General features: G+C 39.7%; 1 protein-coding gene across 4 annotated transcripts in view; it reads left to right on the forward strand.

Annotated features, from left to right (window-relative positions):
- The window catches only part of secisbp2l (SECIS binding protein 2-like), a 54,245-nt gene extending 48,507 nt beyond the window's left edge, over positions 1-5,738 (forward strand). For all 4 annotated transcript variants that reach the window (XM_085804740.1, XM_085804749.1, XM_085804758.1 and 1 more), the window contains one exon: positions 4,717-5,738. In XM_085804740.1, coding sequence (XP_085660866.1) covers positions 4,717-5,426 — 710 coding nt within the window. In that variant the 3' untranslated portion in view covers positions 5,427-5,738. The remainder of the gene's footprint in view (positions 1-4,716) is intronic.
- Positions 5,739-20,733: the final 14,995 nt, after the last annotated feature.

The raw sequence follows: 20,733 nt of genomic DNA on the forward strand, positions 1-20,733 counted from the left end.
AAAGACAGAGAGGGGTAGAAAGAAAGAAAGAAAGAAAGAAAGAAAGAAAGGTTTTAACCTCTGTGTTGTTTCCTCAGAGACCAACTGGAGGAGTAAAAAGACAGAGAGGGGTAGAAAGAAAGAAAGAAAGAAAGGTTTTAACCTCTGTGTTGTTTCCTCAGAGACCAACTGGAGGAGTAAAAAGACAGAGAGGGATAGAAAGAAAGAAAGAAAGAAAGGTTTTAACCTCTGTGTTGTTTCCTCAGAGACCAACTGGAGGAGTAAAAAGACAGAGAGGGGTAGAAAGAAAGAAAGAAAGAAAGAAAGGTTTTAACCTCGGTGTTGTTTCCTCAGAGACCAACTGGAGGAGTAAAAAGACAGAGAGGGGTAGAAAGAAAGAAAGGTTTTAACCTCTGTGTTGTTTCCTCAGAGACCAACTGGAGGAGTAAAAAGACAGAGAGGGGTAGAAAAAAAGAAAGAAAGAAAGAAAGAAAGAAAGAAAGGTTTTAACCTCCGTGTTGTTTCCTCAGAGACCAACTGGAGGAGTAAAAAGACAGAGAGGGAAAGAAAGAAAGAAAGAAAGGTTTTAACCTCGGTGTTGTTTCCTCAGAGACCAACTGGAGGAGTAAAAAGACAGAGGGGTAGAAAGAAAGAAAGAAAGAAAGGTTTTAACCTCTGTGTTGTTTCCTCAGAGACCAACTGGAGGAGTAAAAAGACAGAGAGGGGTAGAAAGAAAGAAAGAAAGAAAGGTTTTAACCTCGGTGTTGTTTCCTCAGAGACCAACTGGAGGAGTAAAAAGACAGAGAGGGGTAGAAAGAAAGAAAGAAAGAAAGAAAGAAAGAAAGAAAGGTTTTAACCTCTGTGTTGTTTCCTCAGAGACCAACTGGAGGAGTAAAAAGACAGAGAGGGGTAGAAAGAAAGAAAGAAAGAAAGAAAGGTTTTAACCTCGGTGTTGTTTCCTCAGAGACCAACTGGAGGAGTAAAAAGACAGAGAGGTAGAAAGAAAGAAAGAAAGGAAGAAAGGAGTAAAAAGACAGAGAAAGGGGGTTGAAAGACAGAAAGAAAGAAAGAAAGAAAGAAAGAAAGAAAGAAAGAAAGGTTTTAACCTCCAGAGTTTTAATGGGAGCCTGTGATTGGTCCGTGTTGTTTCCTCAGAGACCAACTGGAGGAGTAAAAAGACAGAGAGAAAGAAAGAAAGAAAGAAAGAAAGGCTTTAACCTCGGTGTTGTTTCCTCAGAGACCAACTGGAGGAGTAAAAAGACAGAGAAAGGGTAAAGAAAGAAAGAAAGAAAGAAAGGTTTTAACCTCTGTGTTGTTTCCTCAGAGACCAACTGGAGGAGTAAAAAGACAGAGAGGGGTAGAAAGAAAGAAAGAAAGGTTTTAACCTCGGTGTTGTTTCCTCAGAGACCAACTGGAGGAGAGGGGTAGAAAGAAAGAAAGAAAGAAAGAAAGAAAGAAAAAGACAGAGAGGGGTAGAAAGAAAGAAAGAAAGAAAGAAAGAAAGAAAGAAAGAAAGAAAGAAAGAAAAAGACAGAGAGGGGTAGAAAGAAAGAAAGAAAGGTTTTAACCTCGGTGTTGTTTCCTCAGAGACCAACTGGAGGAGTAAAAAGACAGAGCGGGGTAGAGAGAAAGAAAGAGAGAAAGAAAGAAGGAAAGAAAGGTTTTAACCTCGGTGTTGTTTCCTCAGAGACCAACTGGAGGAGTAAAAAGACAGAGAGGGGTAGAAAGAAAGAAAGAAAGAAAGAAAGAAAGAAAGAAAGGTTTTAACCTCTGTGTTGTTTCCTCAGAGACCAACTGGAGGAGTAAAAAGACAGAGAGGGGTAGAAAGAAAGAAAGAAAGAAAGAAAGAAAGAAAGAAAGAAAGAAAGGTGTTAACCTCGGTGTTGTTTCCTCAGAGACCAACTGGAGGAGTAAAAAGACAGAGAGGGGTAGAAAGAAAGAAAGAAAGAAAGAAAGAAAGAAAGGTTTTAACCTCGGTGTTGTTTCCTCAGAGACCAACTGGAGGAGTAAAAAGACAGAGAGGGGTAGAAAGAAAGAAAGAAAGAAAGAAAGAAAGGTTTTAACCTCGGTGTTGTTTCCTCAGAGACCAACTGGAGGAGTAAAAAGACAGAGAGGGGTAGAAAGAAAGAAAGAAAGAAAGAAAGGTGTTAACCTCGGTGTTGTTTCCTCAGAGACCAACTGGAGGAGTAAAAAGACAGAGAGGGGTAGAGAGAAAGAAAGAGAGAAAGAAAGAAGGAAAGAAAGGTTTTAACCTCGGTGTTGTTTCCTCAGAGACCAACTGGAGGAGTAAAAAGACAGAGAGGGGTAGAAAGAAAGAAAGAAAGAAAGAAAGGTGTTAACCTCGGTGTTGTTTCCTCAGAGACCAACTGGAGGAGTAAAAAGACAGAGAGGGGTAGAAAGAAAGAAAGAAAGAAAGAAAGAAAGAAAGAAAGAAAGAAAGAAAGAAAGAAAGGTTTTAACCTCGGTGTTGTTTCCTCAGAGACCAACTGGAGGAGTAAAAAGACAGAGAGGGGTAGAAAGAAAGAAAGAAAGAAAGAAAGAAAGAAAGGTTTTAACCTCTGTGTTGTTTCCTCAGAGACCAACTGGAGGAGTAAAAAGACAGAGAGGGGTAGAAAGAAAGAAAGAAAGAAAGAAAGGTGTTAACCTCGGTGTTGTTTCCTCAGAGACCAACTGGAGGAGTAAAAAGACAGAGAGGGGTAGAAAGAAAGAAAGAAAGAAAGAAAGGTGTTAACCTCGGTGTTGTTTCCTCAGAGACCAACTGGAGGAGTAAAAAGACAGAGAGGGGTAGAAAGAAAGAAAGAAAGAAAGAAAGGTGTTAACCTCGGTGTTGTTTCCTCAGAGACCAACTGGAGGAGTAAAAAGACAGAGAGGGGTAGACAGAAAGAAAGAAAGAAAGAAAGGTGTTAACCTCGGTGTTGTTTCCTCAGAGACCAACTGGAGGAGTAAAAAGACAGAGAGGGGTAGAAAGAAAGAAAGAAAGAAAGGTGTTAACCTCGGTGTTGTTTCCTCAGAGACCAACTGGAGGAGTAAAAAGACAGAGGGGTAGAAAGAAAGAAAGAAAGAAAGAAAGGTGTTAACCTCGGTGTTGTTTCCTCAGAGACCAACTGGAGGAGTAAAAAGACAGAGAGGGGTAGAAAGAAAGAAAGAAAGAAAGAAAGAAAGGTGTTAGCCTCGGTGTTGTTTCCTCAGAGACCAACTGGAGGAGTAAAAAGACAGAGAGGGGTAGAAAGAAAGAAAGAAAGAAAGAAAGGTGTTAACCTCGGTGTTGTTTCCTCAGAGACCAACTGGAGGAGTAAAAAGACAGAGAGGGGTAGAAAGAAAGAAAGAAAGAAAGAAAGAAAGGTGTTAACCTCGGTGTTGTTTCCTCAGAGACCAACTGGAGGAGTAAAAAGACAGAGAGGGGTAGAGAGAAAGAAAGAGAGAAAGAAAGAAGGAAAGAAAGGTTTTAACCTCGGTGTTGTTTCCTCAGAGACCAACTGGAGGAGTAAAAAGACAGAGAGGGGTAGAAAGAAAGAAAGAAAGAAAGAAAGAAAGAAAGAAAGAAAGAAAGAAAGGTTTTAACCTCGGTGTTGTTTCCTCAGAGACCAACTGGAGGAGTAAAAAGACAGAGAGGGGTAGAAAGAAAGAAAGAAAGAAAGAAAGAAAGAAAGAAAGAAAGAAAGGTGTTAACCTCGGTGTTGTTTCCTCAGAGACCAACTGGAGGAGTAAAAAGACAGAGAGGGGTAGAAAGAAAGAAAGAAAGAAAGAAAGAAAGGTGTTAACCTCGGTGTTGTTTCCTCAGAGACCAACTGGAGGAGTAAAAAGACAGAGAGGGGTAGAAAGAAAGAAAGAAAGAAAGAAAGGTGTTAACCTCGGTGTTGTTTCCTCAGAGACCAACTGGAGGAGTAAAAAGACAGAGAGGGGTAGAAAGAAAGAAAGAAAGAAAGAAAGGTGTTAACCTCGGTGTTGTTTCCTCAGAGACCAACTGGAGGAGTAAAAAGACAGAGGGGTAGAAAGAAAGAAAGAAAGAAAGGTTTTAACCTCGGTGTTGTTTCCTCAGAGACCAACTGGAGGAGTAAAAAGACAGAGGGGTAGAAAGAAAGAAAGAAAGAAAGAAAGGTGTTAACCTCGGTGTTGTTTCCTCAGAGACCAACTGGAGGAGTAAAAAGACAGAGAGGGGTAGAAAGAAAGAAAGAAAGAAAGAAAGAAAGGTGTTAGCCTCGGTGTTGTTTCCTCAGAGACCAACTGGAGGAGTAAAAAGACAGAGAGGGGTAGAAAGAAAGAAAGAAAGAAAGAAAGGTGTTAACCTCGGTGTTGTTTCCTCAGAGACCAACTGGAGGAGTAAAAAGACAGAGAGGGGTAGAAAGAAAGAAAGAAAGAAAGAAAGAAAGGTGTTAACCTCGGTGTTGTTTCCTCAGAGACCAACTGGAGGAGTAAAAAGACAGAGAGGGGTAGAGAGAAAGAAAGAGAGAAAGAAAGAAGGAAAGAAAGGTTTTAACCTCGGTGTTGTTTCCTCAGAGACCAACTGGAGGAGTAAAAAGACAGAGAGGGGTAGAAAGAAAGAAAGAAAGAAAGAAAGAAAGAAAGAAAGAAAGAAAGAAAGAAAGAAAGAAAGGTTTTAACCTCGGTGTTGTTTCCTCAGAGACCAACTGGAGGAGTAAAAAGACAGAGAGGGGTAGAAAGAAAGAAAGAAAGAAAGAAAGAAAGAAAGAAAGAAAGAAAGAAAGAAAGGTGTTAACCTCGGTGTTGTTTCCTCAGAGACCAACTGGAGGAGCATGGTGGAGAGTTCGGATGCAGCCGAGGCAGCCGAGGCCGAGCCCAGTCGCCCTGCAGCTGCTGCAGCTGCTCCGGCCTCGGCCCCGATGGCGCCGGTTCAGAGAGACGCTGAGGCTCCGGGGGCTACCGCTGCTTCTACTGCCGCCGCTGTTGCCACGGCTACCGGCCCCCCGCCCCGGACCGCTCCTCTTCCTCCTCTTCTTCCTCCTCCTCCTCCGGGCGACGAGGGGCGAGGGGCGGACGACCGTCTGGACCGTCTGGAGCTGTTGTCGCAGCAGAGCACCGAGACGGGCTCGCTGGACGGGAGCTGCCGCGGACCGCTCAACTCCTCCATCACCTCCACCACCTCCACGCTGGTGCCCGGCATGCTGGAGGAGGAGGAGCAGGAGGAGGAGGAGGAGGAGGAGGAGGAGCAGGAGGAGTACAGCAGCAACCACCAGGACGCTCCCCATCCCATCTCCCTCGAGGTGCCCACGCTCAGCAGCCGCATCGAGTCCTGGGTCTCCAAGACTCTGGAAAACCTGCAGCTGGGGAAGAGCCAGGAGAGCACGGAGGAGGAGGAGGAGGAGGAGGAGGAGGAAGAGGAGGAGGAAGATGAAGAGGAAGAAGAGGAGGAGGAGGAGGAGGAGAGAAGGCAGAGTGAGGAGGAGCAGCAGCAGCAGCAGGAGGAGCTGGACTCGGTGAAGGGCTGACGTCGTTTCCTCTTCCTCCGTCTCTTCACTGCAGCTTCTCTCTCTCTCTCTGTCGTAATCTCAGGAATCAACCAACTGACCAACAACACTCCAACACAACACCACATTAAAGGGATAGTTCAACATTTTTGGCAAATTAACCCCATTGCCCATAATCCCTATAGTCATACTAGTAGTAGGTTCATTACCGTCACTGCAAAAACTCAAAATCTTACCAAGAATATTTGTCTTATTTCTAGTCAAAACAAATCTCATTCTACTTAAAATGAGACTCATCACATTAAAAGCAGCTTGTTTTTAGACACTTTTTCCTTTTTTTCAAGCAGGTTTTCACTTGAAATAAGTAGAAAAATCTGACAGTGGATCAAGTTTTTCTTTCTTACTACAAACACAAAAAACTTGCTTTCACTGGCAGATTTTTCTACTTATTTCAAGTGAAAATTAGTTTGAAACAAGTGAAAATGATCTAAAAACAAGTTCATTTTTAGGTGATGAGTCTCATTTTAAGTGGAAAGAGATTAGTTTTGACTAGAAATGAGACATTTTGACAAGAAATAAGACAAATATTCTTGGAAAGATGTAGAGTTTTTGCAGTGTTTGATTGTCGGTGCAAGCTATTTTTAGAGCGGCGGAGCAGAGCCGTGAGCTGCTCAGAGCTACGCTACGGAGGCTCATTATGGGATTTCTTGGTTTCCCTCATCAAACTCATCAAATACACAATCCAACAACTCCACAACGCTCTGGTGGACAAGTTGTGAGCTGCACATTCACCACGCTATGAGATAATAACACAACGTTACCACACAGAGTTGTTGTAGAGGGAAATTCATGCAAAACCACTGATGCACGTTGCCTTCAGGGACAGTTTTTCATCCAGCAGTCTCTGTATTTCCCTTTAAAAATAGCTTGTACAGACAATTAAAGGTAACGAACCTACTGCTGCTATGACTATAGGGATTATAGGCAATGGGCCAGTTTTACAAAATGTTGAACTATCCCTTTAACATGCCACAGAGAAACGGACGGAGTCTCAGACCAACAACAACAACGTCTCCTCCCTTCAGCCGTAAACCTGCTACACTTGAATTAAAGAGGGAATTCTCTGATTTTCCCCCCGGACCCTGAACGCCTCACAGAGGACGAGTCCCGGTCCAGGTTTACAGCTGTGTGTGTGTGTGTGTGTGTGTGTCTGAGTGTGAGTGTGTATTTACAGGCACATTGTGTAGGTTCATTTATTTTGCCGTGTTCTTTAGCTTTACTTTTTGTAAATAATATTAATAATGATGATAATAATGATGATGATGATGATGATGATGATGATGATGTGTTTCCTCCTCGCGGCTCCAGAGGAAACGAGACGTGTTCAGTTTCCTCTGAATGTTTCAGTGTCGGATGTCGACTCCTCTATGGCAACAAGCGGATTTAACCTTTAACAGCCAGACTGGATGTGTTGTAGATCTCTGTAACTCAGTTTTACCTCTTGTCAAAAAGAATATTTCAGATATCTGCAACTACAATCTTCCTATCCACACTTGTCAATTCCAGTTTGAGATATCTACAATTTGATTCTGACTCGTCATAATTCCAGTTCTAGATATCTTTAATTCACCTCAATTAAAGATATCTACACGTCCCTGTTCAGATATCTGTAATTAAGTTTTGACTAGGAGAAATGACTGGAATTATGACTAGTCAGAATGAAGTTGTAGATATCTCAAATTGGAATTAGTACTAGTGGTAATTCAGTTCCAGATATCTGTAATTCACATAGTGGATATCTGCAACTGAACTGTAGATATCTGTAATGACAAACCCCATACACATGAATGGTTACAGTGAAGGAAGAACGTAGTTGTGGATCTGAAATGTTCTTTTTGACTAGAGGAAAAACTGAATTACAGATATCTGGAATGAAAAATCCAACTATTCAAAATGTAGTTAGGACCAGTCAGAAAGACGTTGTTGATATCTACAATGTTCATTCCAGAGAGTCAAACTTAGCTTTTAAATGTTAAATCCTCTTGTCATACTCCTCTTCCTCCTCCCTCCTCCTCTTCCTCCCTCTCCCTCAGTGACTTGACTCAGCAGGAGCTCTGTGTGTGTGTGTGTGTGTGTGTGTGTTTCTGTGTGTGTGTGTGTGTGTGTGTGTGTGTGTGTGTGTAAATAACCCGCTCTCTGTGGTTCTACTACACTTTGTTAACGCCGTGTCATTGATTCAGTGTGTTGAGAACAAAGTGCAGTTCTATTCTCTGCCTGAGGGGGGCGCTGTAGCTGCAGCGCCGTCTCCATTTAGTGAACGTTGACACATTAAAGGAATAGTTCAGCAAAAAAAAATAAAAAATGAAATTCAGTCATTGTTGCCTCCCCCTCATGCTGATGATGAATACTCTGGAGTAGTTTTTTATTCCTCAAAGTGCATCTCCAGTCCAACCAAAACTTTATATATGAGAGTAATAATAGGGACCGACACAAAAACGTCCATAAAACTACACAACAACCCTTTAATATTCCTCCACACTGCTCGTCCACTGCAATCCAAGTGTCCAAGTGAAGGGAGATCCACAATTTTCCGAACATCATCTTTCCGGTTTTGGTGGAATTGTATGTTATGTTTCCATGGTTTTCAGTAGTTGTCATAGTTGCGGTAAACGCATGGATCTATTATTAACGCTGGCTTTTAACACGGATGTCAGTTTGTGTGACATCCATTGTTTAACTCATTGAGTGCCGCGCTCCTTTCCAAAGTTTTAGTCAAGTGTACCGGCAAATTAGACCATATTTGACTTTTTATTTTAGAGCCATAGTGTATTCTATATTATTGCCACCAACACATACTGTGGCTCATTTGAAAGGTTTAACTTTATCCTTCAAATGGCCACAAACCGTTTGTTTCTACGTGCCTCCGTTCCTGAGAAAAGTCAAGCTAAACATGGCTGGGTTTCACCAAAATCCCTCCTTTTTTTCTAGAAAAGGAGATAGAGCGTCTTTTATGAAAGGTGCTCTGTTTGTGTCTGTCGCTCTTCTGACACTCGCATTTCTGGATCAAAGGGCTCGTATAAGATAAATATACACAACAATTGTTGTTCTATTCACAAAACCACCATCGGGGGCGGGGGGGGCGCCACTAAACAGCAATAACACAGACGCACCGTGCCGTGTCACAGCCTCTCGCCGCGGAACGTGAGGCTCTGCCGGCCACAGCGGCTCGCGAACACCGGTCCCGCCGGTGGTCGCGGTCCGTCTGTGGTACGGGTCGGTGGTGCCGGTCTGCTTTGGTCCAGAGACCATCAGATTTTACCGCGGGAGGACTTTGGGGAGGACACGGTGTTGCTCCAGATGAAGACCGGGCGGGACAGTGGGCTGAGAGCTTCCTGGTTCAGCTCCCAGCTGCTGCAGCCTCGCGGGTGAGAGCGGAGCAGCAGCGGAGCAGCTGCTGCATCCACATGCAGACCTCCGTTTGCAGAAGCTGAGTTATGATAAAAACTTCCAGATCATGAGCTGTCATGTGACTTTGATCGTCATCTATTTCAGTTCTCCTCGTCGTAGAGTCCCCAAATTTACATATAATGTGTATTAAAGTGTCTATTTTCATAATTTTAAAAAAAAGCAAAAAACGAAAAATTTCGTTTTTGGCACTCAACGCATGGGAACGAAAAACGAGAAATTACGTGGTTGGCACTCAATGAGTTAAAAAAGCTCATGTGATGATCCATGCGTTTTACAGATTTTAATTGGACTACCGAAAACCATGGAAACGTTAACATAAAATTCCACCAGAAGAGCAAATCCGGCTTACGTTTTTGACGTTCCGAAAAATTTGGATAGTCCAGAGTTCACTGGAAACACATGTCATTTAGAACATTTTTACAGCCTAAACAGTCCTGTATCGCCCCAGGTAAAGTCAGTCCAGGACAGTTTATTCTGTAAAAATGTCCTAAATGACATTGTTTCCATTAAACTCTGGACTATCTCCCTTCAGGACACTTGGATTGCAGTGGACGAGCAGTGTGGAGGAATATTAAATGGTTGTTGTGTAGTTTTATGGACGTTTTTGTGTCGGGCCCTATAGTATTACTCTCATATAAAGTTTTGGTTGGACTAGGAACAGGCCTCCCGGGTCTCCAGATGACCTTTGAGGAATAAAAAACTACTCGAGAGTATTCATCATCAGCATGAGGGTGAATTTGGTGAACTATTCCTTTAAAAGCAGAGCTGGTTGTTTAGTTCCAGACTGAGACGCTCCGTTCAGCTCCTCCTTCTCCTCCTCCGCTCTGAGGTCGACACATGCTAATGATTCACTCCTGTAAATACAAGTGTACAAAAGAGATTTTGATTTTGATTTTGCATTGTATTAAAACCCAACTACAATCATCTTGTTCTTAAAGCCATTTGATAGTTTGAACATTTTAACAGTTGGAATCCAATGAAGGAAAAACGACGACGGTGTTTGATAGTGAATCATAGTGTAAATGCAGTATGCAGTATGCTCCATCAAAGTGTTTGAAGTATGTGGACTGGCCCAAGTGTGTTTTTGCACTATGTAAATACAGTAAGTTCTGGTAAAGGTCTCGTCGTAACTAATGTGAACAAAAGAGAAAAAACAAAACAAAAAAAACCAAACTACGGTTCAATGAAGAACTTTTTTCAGCGTGTTCTCGTCTTTCTATGGATATTTAAGACTGTACATCACTAGCAACATTGTTAGAGGCTGTTTCTCATAATCCTGTTATCACTCTTAACCTGTATGAACTGATGATTAACATCATTAAAATGTTGTTTACGTACCCGACGTCTCCTCTTCTCTTCACAAAACACTCAATCAAAATGTCCTTATAAACTGTTATAACTGTAACTTATAACTGTTCCAACAAGTCATTAGGGTCCAAGCAGCTTCTTCTTCTTCCGAGGAAATCCTACTTCCCATGGACGAAAAACTCACCAAACTTCACAGAAATGTTTGACCCCATGCCAGATTTACTCAACTTCAAGGACATGTGGATGTGTTGAAAGTTTTTAAATTTAAAAACTTTAAAAATTCCTACCAAACCAACGGTAGATGCTACAGTTTTGCAACTTTCACCAAAATGTAGCCTCAATACTGCTGAAACTTTTGTCCACTTAAACTCACAATTACAAATTATTAAGTCCATCACTCTGTTTTTTTCAATAACTGTAAAACTTTTAAAATGTATCTCAGCATCTCCAGACCGTCCTCCACAAAACTTGTTTTCTCGGATTTTTGATTAAGCAAAAATTGAGCCTACAGTGCATGAAAACGTTTGACTGTAAACAATACTGTAAACATATACCATCCCATTCCTGCTAAATACATTTTCAATCTTCCTGAAAAAAAAAGAGAATAAAAGTCATGGTTGATGAAGTTTGGCAAATATCAGAATTTTATCTCAAAAACTGAATTTTCTAGAACATTTTGAATTCTGCTCTCATGGGAACAACTGCAGTCAATGTAACCAACACTTTAATGCATTTTTAAAACAACTCACCAACATTTCCATGCTGTCAAGATGCAATTTATGTATTAACAGATTTTTGTCTAGATAACAGAATTTGTGACATCCTGTGACTCCCTGGGTCTATGTTTTTAACTGGACCCAGAGTCTGTACTAATAAACTAGAAACAATTCCTGCTAAATACATTTTCAATCTTCCTGAAAAGAATTGACAACATTTTGGAGTCGTGGTTGATGAAGTTTGGCAAATATCAGAATCTTTTCTGTATCTTTTTTATCTCAAAAACTGAATTTTTGAGAACATTTTGAATTCTGCTCTCATGGGAACAACTGCAGTCAATGTAAGAGTGACATTTTTAAAGCAAAACACTTATCGTTAAAAACAAATCATCAACATTTCCATGCTGTCAAGATGCAATGTATGTATTAACAGATTTTTGTTTAGATATTAGAATTTGTGACATCCTGTGTCTATTTGATAAACCACACACTGAATTTCACTTCCAGTCAACTAGTTCAGTGAGTTAGGAGCTGGTTCTTGGTGTCAGAGAGGATGTGGAATCAAGCCCTAGCAAGGATGAGGATGATAATACATCAAAATACCAGATTGTCTTTGTGAAACAAATCTACAAAATGTTAGACATGGTAGATGATGTTTAACATACAATACATATCAGAATTTTACCTCAAAAACTGAATTTTTTTCACAGTGGTTTTAAATCTGCCTGCACAACAGTGAATGGCTTACTCAATTTGTGAAGCCACTGTTAAGTTGTCACACTGCAAAAACTCAAAATCTTTCCAAGAATATTTGTCTTATTTCTTGTCAAAATGTCTCAATTTTAGTCAAAACTAACCTCTTTCCACAATAAGTCTCATCACCTAAAAATGAACTTGTTTTTAGATCATTTTCACTTGTTTCAAACTAATTTTCACTTGAAATAAGTAGAAAAATCTGCCAGTGAAAGCAAGTTTTTTGTGTTTGTAATAAGAAAGAAAAACTTGCTCCACTGTCAGATTTTTCTACTTATTTCAAGTGGAAAATTTGCTTGAAAAAACTAAAACGTGTCTAAAACAAGCTACTTTTTAATGTGATGAGTCTTATTTGATGTATAATTAGATTTATTTTGACTAGAAATAAGACAGATATTCTTAGTAAGATTTTGAATTTTTGCAGTGCACTTGCCAATTTGCTCAGAGTGATAGACAACGGTCTTTGGTTCCAGAAGTTGGGGATTTCAAGCCTCAACTGGTACAAATTGAACATTATAAGGACAACTATCTTGTCTTCCTATTCTCCTATTTGTTGCTCAGAATTTGCCTAAATTTGCCAAAAAATAGCCCGGACCGACCCATCGCTGCTATAATTTCCTTTTTATTTTCACTCTTTCTCAGACAGATGAATGTGAGACTGGCTTCACACGTATTGGTTTCCTGATCGGCCACTAGGAGGAGACAAATCTTCTTTCTGTCGCCACGTCCAGTTTATTTGCATCATAAAGAACATGTTCAAGTTTTCTGGCATCAAATGGATCAAATTCTTTATTGTTTTTATTACATAATAGTATATTCTTATTAATGATTACATCATAGCTCCTCCTGCCTCCTCTCTGCTGTTGATAACATCTCTTTGTCAGAAAATAGCTCCAGTATGTAAAACACTGAGAGTTGTTGGTGCTTATTATTCAGATTGTTATCAGAGGGAAATTCAAATGTTTCAGTTGAATCTTCTTCCTGTGATTCAAACTCTTCATTTGAATGTTTCACACTTTAAACGTCTTTAAAGGGATAGTTCAACATTTTGGCATCAAAAACACAATCCAACAACTCCACAACGCTCTGGTGGACAAGTTGTGAGCTGCACATTCACCACGCTATGAGATAAGTAGTAGTAGTAATTTATTTGTCCCCATAGGGAAATTGAGCTGCAGCAGATCACTTGACATTTCATCTAAAAAAACACAGAGTTGTTGTAGAGGGAAATACAGAGACTGTTGATGAAAAACTGTCCCTGAAGGCAACGTGCATCAGCGGTTTTGCATGAATTTCCCTGTAAAACAACTCTGTGTGGTAACGTTGTGTTATTATCTCATAGCGTGGTGAATGTGCAGCTCACAACTTGTCCACCAGAGCGTTGTGGAGTTGTTGGATTGTGTATTTGATGAGTTTGATGATGAGGGAAACCAAGAAATCCCATAATGAGCCTCCTCTGTAGCGTAGCTCTGAGCAGCTCACGGCTCTGCTCCGCCGTTCTAAAAACAGCTTGCACCGACAATTAAAGGTAACGAACCTACTGCTATGACTATTAGTAAGGGCAACATATGAAAATCTGGGAACTAAATCCTTACCAAGAAATTTCTTCACAATTGTCTTTAGGAACGTGCGTAATATCATGTCTTAAAATGTTGAAATTCAACTCCCGTGGGAAACCCCCTAAAAAACGACTCAAAGTTGGGGTACCCGTAACTGGATTTTTGAACATTCCGAAATGTTAAATTTGGCCTTAAGTAACTTGTGAGGGGTCAAACTAGGGGTTTTTCATGATTCTGAGTTGATCGCAAACATTAGTTTTATGCCCAAAACACTCCTTGGTGGAGAAAAAAACAGCCACACCCACTTTTCCTGCTCATCGGAACCCCCACTACCACCAATAGAATGTATTGCAGAGAAGCCATTCCTTATCATTGCAGAGGTTGTGTTACGTTATTGTTAGTAACTCGCTGACAATGCCCACATTTATGGATTATAAATATAGTTATAATGTGTTACAATTGGCTTATAGTCGTGTATAACTATCATAATAAACACTCATAAATGATCATAAGGCTTCATAACAATAAGCATAACACATCATAGAGCATTATAACTCTATTATAATACTTTATAAAATGCTCTATAATATGTTATGCTAAATGTTATAAAGCCTTATGATAATTTATGAGTATTTATAATGATGGTTATACACTTTTATAAGACAATTATAACACATTATAACTATATTTATAATGTATTATCGACGTGGGCATTGTCAGCGAGTTACTAACAATTATAATGTATTATAATTCCTGACCTTATAAGTCACAATAAAATGTTTTATAGTGTGTTATGATTATTGTTATGAAGTATTGATTATTGTAATAAAATATTATGATCATTTATGAATGTTTATAATTACAGTTATACAATGCTATAACCACATTATAACTCATTATAAGTATAGTTATAATGCATTATAGAGATAGGCATCAAAGTCTTACCAAAATGGTTATTAGTTGGCTAACAGTAGCTAATATGGTTAGTTAGCCAACTCCTATGTGCGACTGAATCTGATGACCATCTGACCATTTTATTTTCCTAAATGCTAGCTGACTGCTCCATTAGCTATCAAGCTAGGAAAACATGGTGTAGGCCTAATGTCTTCACGAGGATTTTTGCAGTTAGGTTTAGGCGGTGATCTACTATTCATTAGATTCATAGATATATATACGTAGATGCCGCATTCGGGCTTGTTTGGAATGTCTCACGGCCGCCATCTTGAGGAGTAGTTCCTCCTGACAAGCAATCAACAGTCAGAGGGTTTGACAGCTGTGAATCTGGCAAAATGCCAAACTTTTGTGCCGCGTATGGATGTTCCCATGAAAGAAACGCCAAAACGAAGAGACATGGAAGAACTTTTCTCAAGTAATAAGTTGTTTTATATTATATAACTATTATGAACTTGTTGAATGTGATGTAGGTGAGTTATCTGACATAAATGAAACTAACGTAACGTATCATAGGGTGGGATATGTGTTACATTTAGTGCATATACCGGTAGTTAATATATTAATAGTTTGTTATGTTGTTGCCTGTATGTGTAGGCTATTAGGCTTATCAGCTGTTTCCCCGGCTGTGAGTTTGTGGTTGCCATGGTGATGAGGCCGGCGAGTGAGTGTAAACCACTGTAGGCTACCTATATAATTGTGTTAGGCCATATATCAGTTTCATGGCACTTACATTAACCCTAACTGCTAACGTGAGTTGTGTACCTGAATTGTAGTATTTATATTAAAACAAACGGCTTGAAAATCGGTTGAAAATTCAGTGATAGACCTCTGCCTCTGTAGACTACAGTAAGTAAAAGTTAGACACCTCCTGCTCAAGATGGCGGCGGCGGCGACAATCCGTTCCAATGGGCAGTGTCACTACCGTTAATATAATACATCCATGGTCACTGCCCGATTTGCGACGCTACCGGATCTGTGACAAAACTGGTCTGCGCATGCGCAGACCGGCCGCCATCTTGGACAGCTGCCTACGGCAACTCCACTTGGACAAACTTCATTTGGGCGCTGCCCGATTTGCGTACATGCTTAAAGTTCTGTGAATTTAAAATACGGTACTGTGAAAATGATTAAAAAATAAAATAAAATAAAATAAAAAACGCGGAGGTCCGTCATAAGACAGCCGCGGCAGACTGGTTTATTCAGTGAGTGTTGTGGTAGTTGTGATTGTTTGTGGTTGTCATGGTGATGAGGCCGGCGAGAAAAGAGGACAGTAAACACTAAAAGTCGCCTGTGTTCCTGTTTTCTGAGCATCAAGATCCAGACCACCACAACCAACCCTCAATTTACATTACTAATAAAGTATTTTAAAAAATAAACAAAAAGATAAACCGTCTCTGGCGACGCACACAGGGCAGTGATCCTAAGTCAATTCAACTAAGTTTGTCCAAGTGGAGTTGCCGTACGTGGCTGTCACAGATCGGGTAGCGTCGCAGATCGGGTAGCGACAGGCAGCAGCGTCAGAGGCGGCATCTACGTATATATATCTATGCATTAGATTCACATGACGTCACTGTGTGCCATATTTGTGTCTGAATCAGGGCAATCTGGGCACAGATCACAGCGTCACGTTACCAGAACAAGTGGAGTAGTAGGAGGAAATCAGCAAGAGACCCAAAATTGAGGCTATTTGAAAGATGCCAGGATTATATTGTGCTGTTGACTGTGATAGCAGTCGCCAAAAAAACCCCGGACTGCAGTTTTATTCCATCCCAAAAGACGTAAAGTTATAGGCGGAATAAATGGTTGACTGCAGGCAGTCTATCAGTGCAGCATGGGCTGTGACAAGTCTCACAAAAAGAGGGGATTCACTTTTTTTTTAATAACATGGATATATTGAATTCTGCATTTTGATTACTTTCTTATTAATTACTCACTGATTCTGTATTCAGTCTTTTATTTCTGTATAACAGACCGTTGCTAAGTAAAACGGGCCGTTGCTAGGGACGCCGCTCTGATCAGCGGAGCAGGGCAGAAGAACTACCAAGGATTTTTACCTTGTGTTTCATTTTTACCAGCTTCAGACTAATTGTGATGTTAGAAAAATGACTTGTAGCTGGTTAGAGGGAGAGTGGAGGCTCTCTGCCTCCCTCACCGCTGCTGGAATCAAACCTGCGATCAGAGCAGACAGAGCGGACGGGCCAGCGCAGTGTCACAGCTGTGACCAGCTCATTTCATCATCAGATCTGTCCTGCGATATCAGATCTGTCCTGCGATACACTTTTATATGGCCTTCAAGAAAAATATTATGTTAATAATGGCCCACCAATATAGCATTCACATTACACACATTACAAATCCCATAATACACTACAACAGCTACCGTACAGTCATGACCAAGCAATAGGCCCAAGCTGGAATGAACAAGTTTGTGACACACTGCAACATCTTTTTCCATTCTTCAAAAACGACCTCTTAGAGCCTGGATGCTCGATGGAGATTGATGCTCAGTGTGTGTGCAGATTAACATGATCATGTTTGCAATCAATGTAGCACCACTGTGTATTTTTTGTGCTTTCCCTATCTTCATTTCGAACAAACTTGTTTCAGTTGTTGCTGGTATGTGAAATCTGGTGCATGTCCACTGTCTTTTCTCTCTCTCTGCTTGCTACTGATCTGCATAATAAATTACATTTATAATAACTTTTTAAATAAATTTAGCGACACCACAAAATCCTGGAGGGTCTGTATAATGTCCTGTAGAAAAAAAGGTAGAATAAAAGTTACATTATATTGAGTATTTAGTAGTGACACAACCTCTGCAATGATAAGGAATGGCTTCTCTGCAATACATTCTATTGGTGGTGGTGATGGGGGTTCCAATGAACAGGAAAAGTGGGTGTGGCTGTTTTTTTCTCCACCAATGAGTGTTTTGGGTGTAAAACTAATGTTTGCGATCAACTCAGGATCATGAAAAACCCCTAGTTTGACCCCTCACAAGTTACTTGAGGCCAAATTTAACATTACGGAATGTTAAAAAATCCAGTTACGGGTACCCCAACTTTGAGTAGTTTTTTAGGGGGTTTCCCACGGGAGTTGAATTTCAAAATTTTAAGACATGATATTACGCACGTTCCTAAAGACAATTGTGAAGAAATTTCTTGGTAAGGATTTAGTTCCCAGATTGGTCAAATATCTGCTAAAATGCCCTTACTATATAGGGATTATGGCAATGGGGTTAATTTACCAAAATGTTGAACTATCCCTTTAAAAATCAGTCACTCATTGATTATTACATATGATCAGTCATTGATTTATGAATTATTAGGGAACATAGTTACATAGACTAATAACGTATCAATAACAGCCAATAATTGATCATTCATATTAATAAGAGAGTCTCTGAGCTGTGAGTCGTGTTGGAAGAGAAGATCAGAGCTCTACTGTGCTGTGTGTGTGTGTGTGTGTGTGTGTGTGTGTGTGTGTGTGTACAGCATGAGTCACCCTGCCCGCCTGTGATTGGCCGGTAGTTTATGGGTGAGGGAGGGGCCGTCTGTCACTCTCTGCTCCATTCACACATTCATCTGCAGCCGCCGTCACACACACACACACACACACAGGCAGAGGAGAGAAAGTTCATTCATAAAAGCAGCCGAGCTGAAGCTGAAGGTGACGCTGCAGCTCCGACGGAGGAAAGTTCCCACGGTCCGGGTCTGTGGATGGACTCGGTCTGACCAGGACCAGAACCAGGACCCAACCGGTCCCAACCGGTCCCACACAGGTGAGTCCAACCTGCCGTAACGCTCAGTAGGAATCTCCTGTGATGATCTGATCCGACTACACTGCAAAAACTCAAAATCTTTCCAAGAATATTTGTCTTATTTCTCGTCAAAATGTCTCATTTCTAGTCAAAACTAATCTCTTTCCACTTAAAATAAGACTCATCACCTAAAAATGAACTTGTTTTTAGATCATTTTCACTTGTTTCAAACTCATTTTCACTTGAAATAAGTAGAAAAATCTGCCAGTGAAAGCAAGTTTTTTGTGTTTGTAATAAGAAAGAAAAACTTGCTCCACTATCAGATTTTTCTACTTATTTCAAGTGAAAATCTGCTTGAAAGAAGTAAAAAGTGTCTAAAAACAAGCTGCTTTTAATGTGATGAGTCATATTTGAAGTATAATTGGATTAGGTTTGACTAGAAATAAGACAAATATTCTTGGTAAGATTTAGAGTTTTTGCAGTGTACTTCTTAGAGATCGGCTCCGATATCGACTAATTAGCTGGATCGGATATCGGATATAACTCTGAAAAGGTCTCCATGTGAGTGAACGGGAGTCCAAGTTTTATTTCTTTTTTTTTTCTAAGTGTATTTTTGGGGCTTTTATTGCCTTTATTCATAGTGCAGTTGAGAGAGACAGGAAAATGGGGAGGCAGAGAGTGGGGGAATGACAATAAACTTACATTTGTCGGTTAATAGTCAACACAATTAATAGATGATTACAGAATCCACATTCTTCACAATTTGCATTTGAGTGTAAGGAGTCAGATGTTGCAACATGTTACAAATACAATATATTTAATGTCTAGTAAAAGGATTATTATCAAAAATGTAAGTTATATAGTTATTTATTCATCAGCTTTGATCAGATGGCAATTACAGTCTAGATTTGTCTAGATGAGGAGGAATTACTGCATGTGCAGATGTCAAATATTCAAAGACTTTCAGTGACATAGGATGAATGGAACAATTTGTGAGGGAATAACTTTTATATTGCCATTGTCATTTATTCTCTCATCATTTTAATATTAGCAATACAACAGTAAAAAAAAAGTCAAAATACTGTTTTGTGGTCTGTTTTTATATTCATATATTGCACGGGGACACGTCCGGTCAGCCATGATTAAACTCCATGTAGCTAAACAAAGTGCTCTTGATACATGCTTGTCTTTTGGTTTGCTTGTTTTGTTTGTTTATTTGTCTGTTTGTTTTTCTATATTGTTGAGAACATGTTTGTCTGTTGAATCTATGTTTGTCTATATGTTTGGACCCCCTCGAAAACGAGATGATACATCTCAAGGGGTTTTATCCAAATAAACAAATTTCAATATAATCATATCAGCTTAAAGTTAACATATCACTCCTTTAAACCACATGAGTTTGAGCAGAATCACAAAAAGAGTGACAACAGTTTTAACAAAAACAAAGCTCAAGAAAAAAATACTTTCATACCTCAAAAACAGTTTTTTTGCAATAAAACCTGGAGCATCTTTTGAATTCAACTGATTTTTCTCTGCAAGGGGGTAAACCAACTGAGCATGTGCAGTGTGAGGATCATCACTCTAGCTTGTTCCTGATTGGAGAAAAATGACATGTTGCAACCATCCCCTGTTGCTACTGTCCCCGGTCTCCCCTAGGATCGGATCGGTGTTGGGTATTGGCCGATACGCTCAGCCCGGGTATCGATATCGGATTGGATCGGAAAAAACTGGTTCTGGTTCCTCTCCTCGGTCCGGCTCGGCTCCCTGATGATGAGAGAACAAACCTCCTCCCCCAGGTCCAGACCTCAGCCCGGACTCTTCCCAGGTTTCTGCTCTCTGTTGTTTTGTTTCCACCTCTGGATTCTTCAGAACCATGAATTTTGTATTTGATTTGGAGATGTAGTTTACATCAACTATTCTTCCTGGGATCCCATCAGTGTAACAATAAAAATAATAGGATAAAAATAAAAAATACAATTCAGAAATACACAATCAAAGAGATCAATCGAGACACACACTGCAAAAACTCAAAATCTTACCAAGAATATTTTATTTCTAGTCAAAACGTCTCATTCTACTTAAAATAAGACTCATCACATTAAAAAGCAGCTTGTTTTTAGACACTTTTTACTTCTTTCAAGCAGATTTTCACTTGAAATAAGTAGAAAAATGTGATAGTGGAGCAAGTTTTTCTTTCTTATTACGAGCACAAAAAACTTGCTTTCACTGGCAGATTTTTCTACTTATTTCAAGTTAAAATTAGTTTGAAACAAGTGAAAATTATGTAAAAACAAGTTAATTTTTAGGTGATGAGTCTTATTTTAAATGGAAAGAGATTAGTTTTGACTAGAAATGAGACATTTTGACAAGAAATAAGACAAATATTCTTGGAAAGATTTTGAGTTTTTGCAGTGCATGTGATTTTGGGGGGGATCATCGCACATGTATACAGTGTCAAAACACACACTCAGATACAGCGACACACACAGGAAATAAATCATTTATGGGTACACACACTACAACCTTTTGTGAGCTGCCATTAGGAGTTTCTTCACCTGTTGTTTGAAACTGAAAGTATTATTTACCGACTTAGTTTATTTGTTGCTCTGTTTGTGTACTTTCAGTTTGTCTTTGTATGTATGAATGTGTTTGTATATGTTTTTATATGTATATGACTATATAGAGAGATAAAGATTAGTAATCATATGTTAGAATAAATCTTATTTATGTAAAAAAAATTTATGTATATAAATATAATAATATATCAGAATAAATCCAGTTAAATAAACTCATAAATTAATTTATTGTATAGA

Source organism: Trachurus japonicus, chromosome 3 (assembly GCF_045865225.1).
Source record: "Trachurus japonicus isolate A0001 chromosome 3, Traja_1.0".
Taxonomy (NCBI): Eukaryota; Metazoa; Chordata; class Actinopteri; order Carangiformes; family Carangidae; genus Trachurus; species Trachurus japonicus.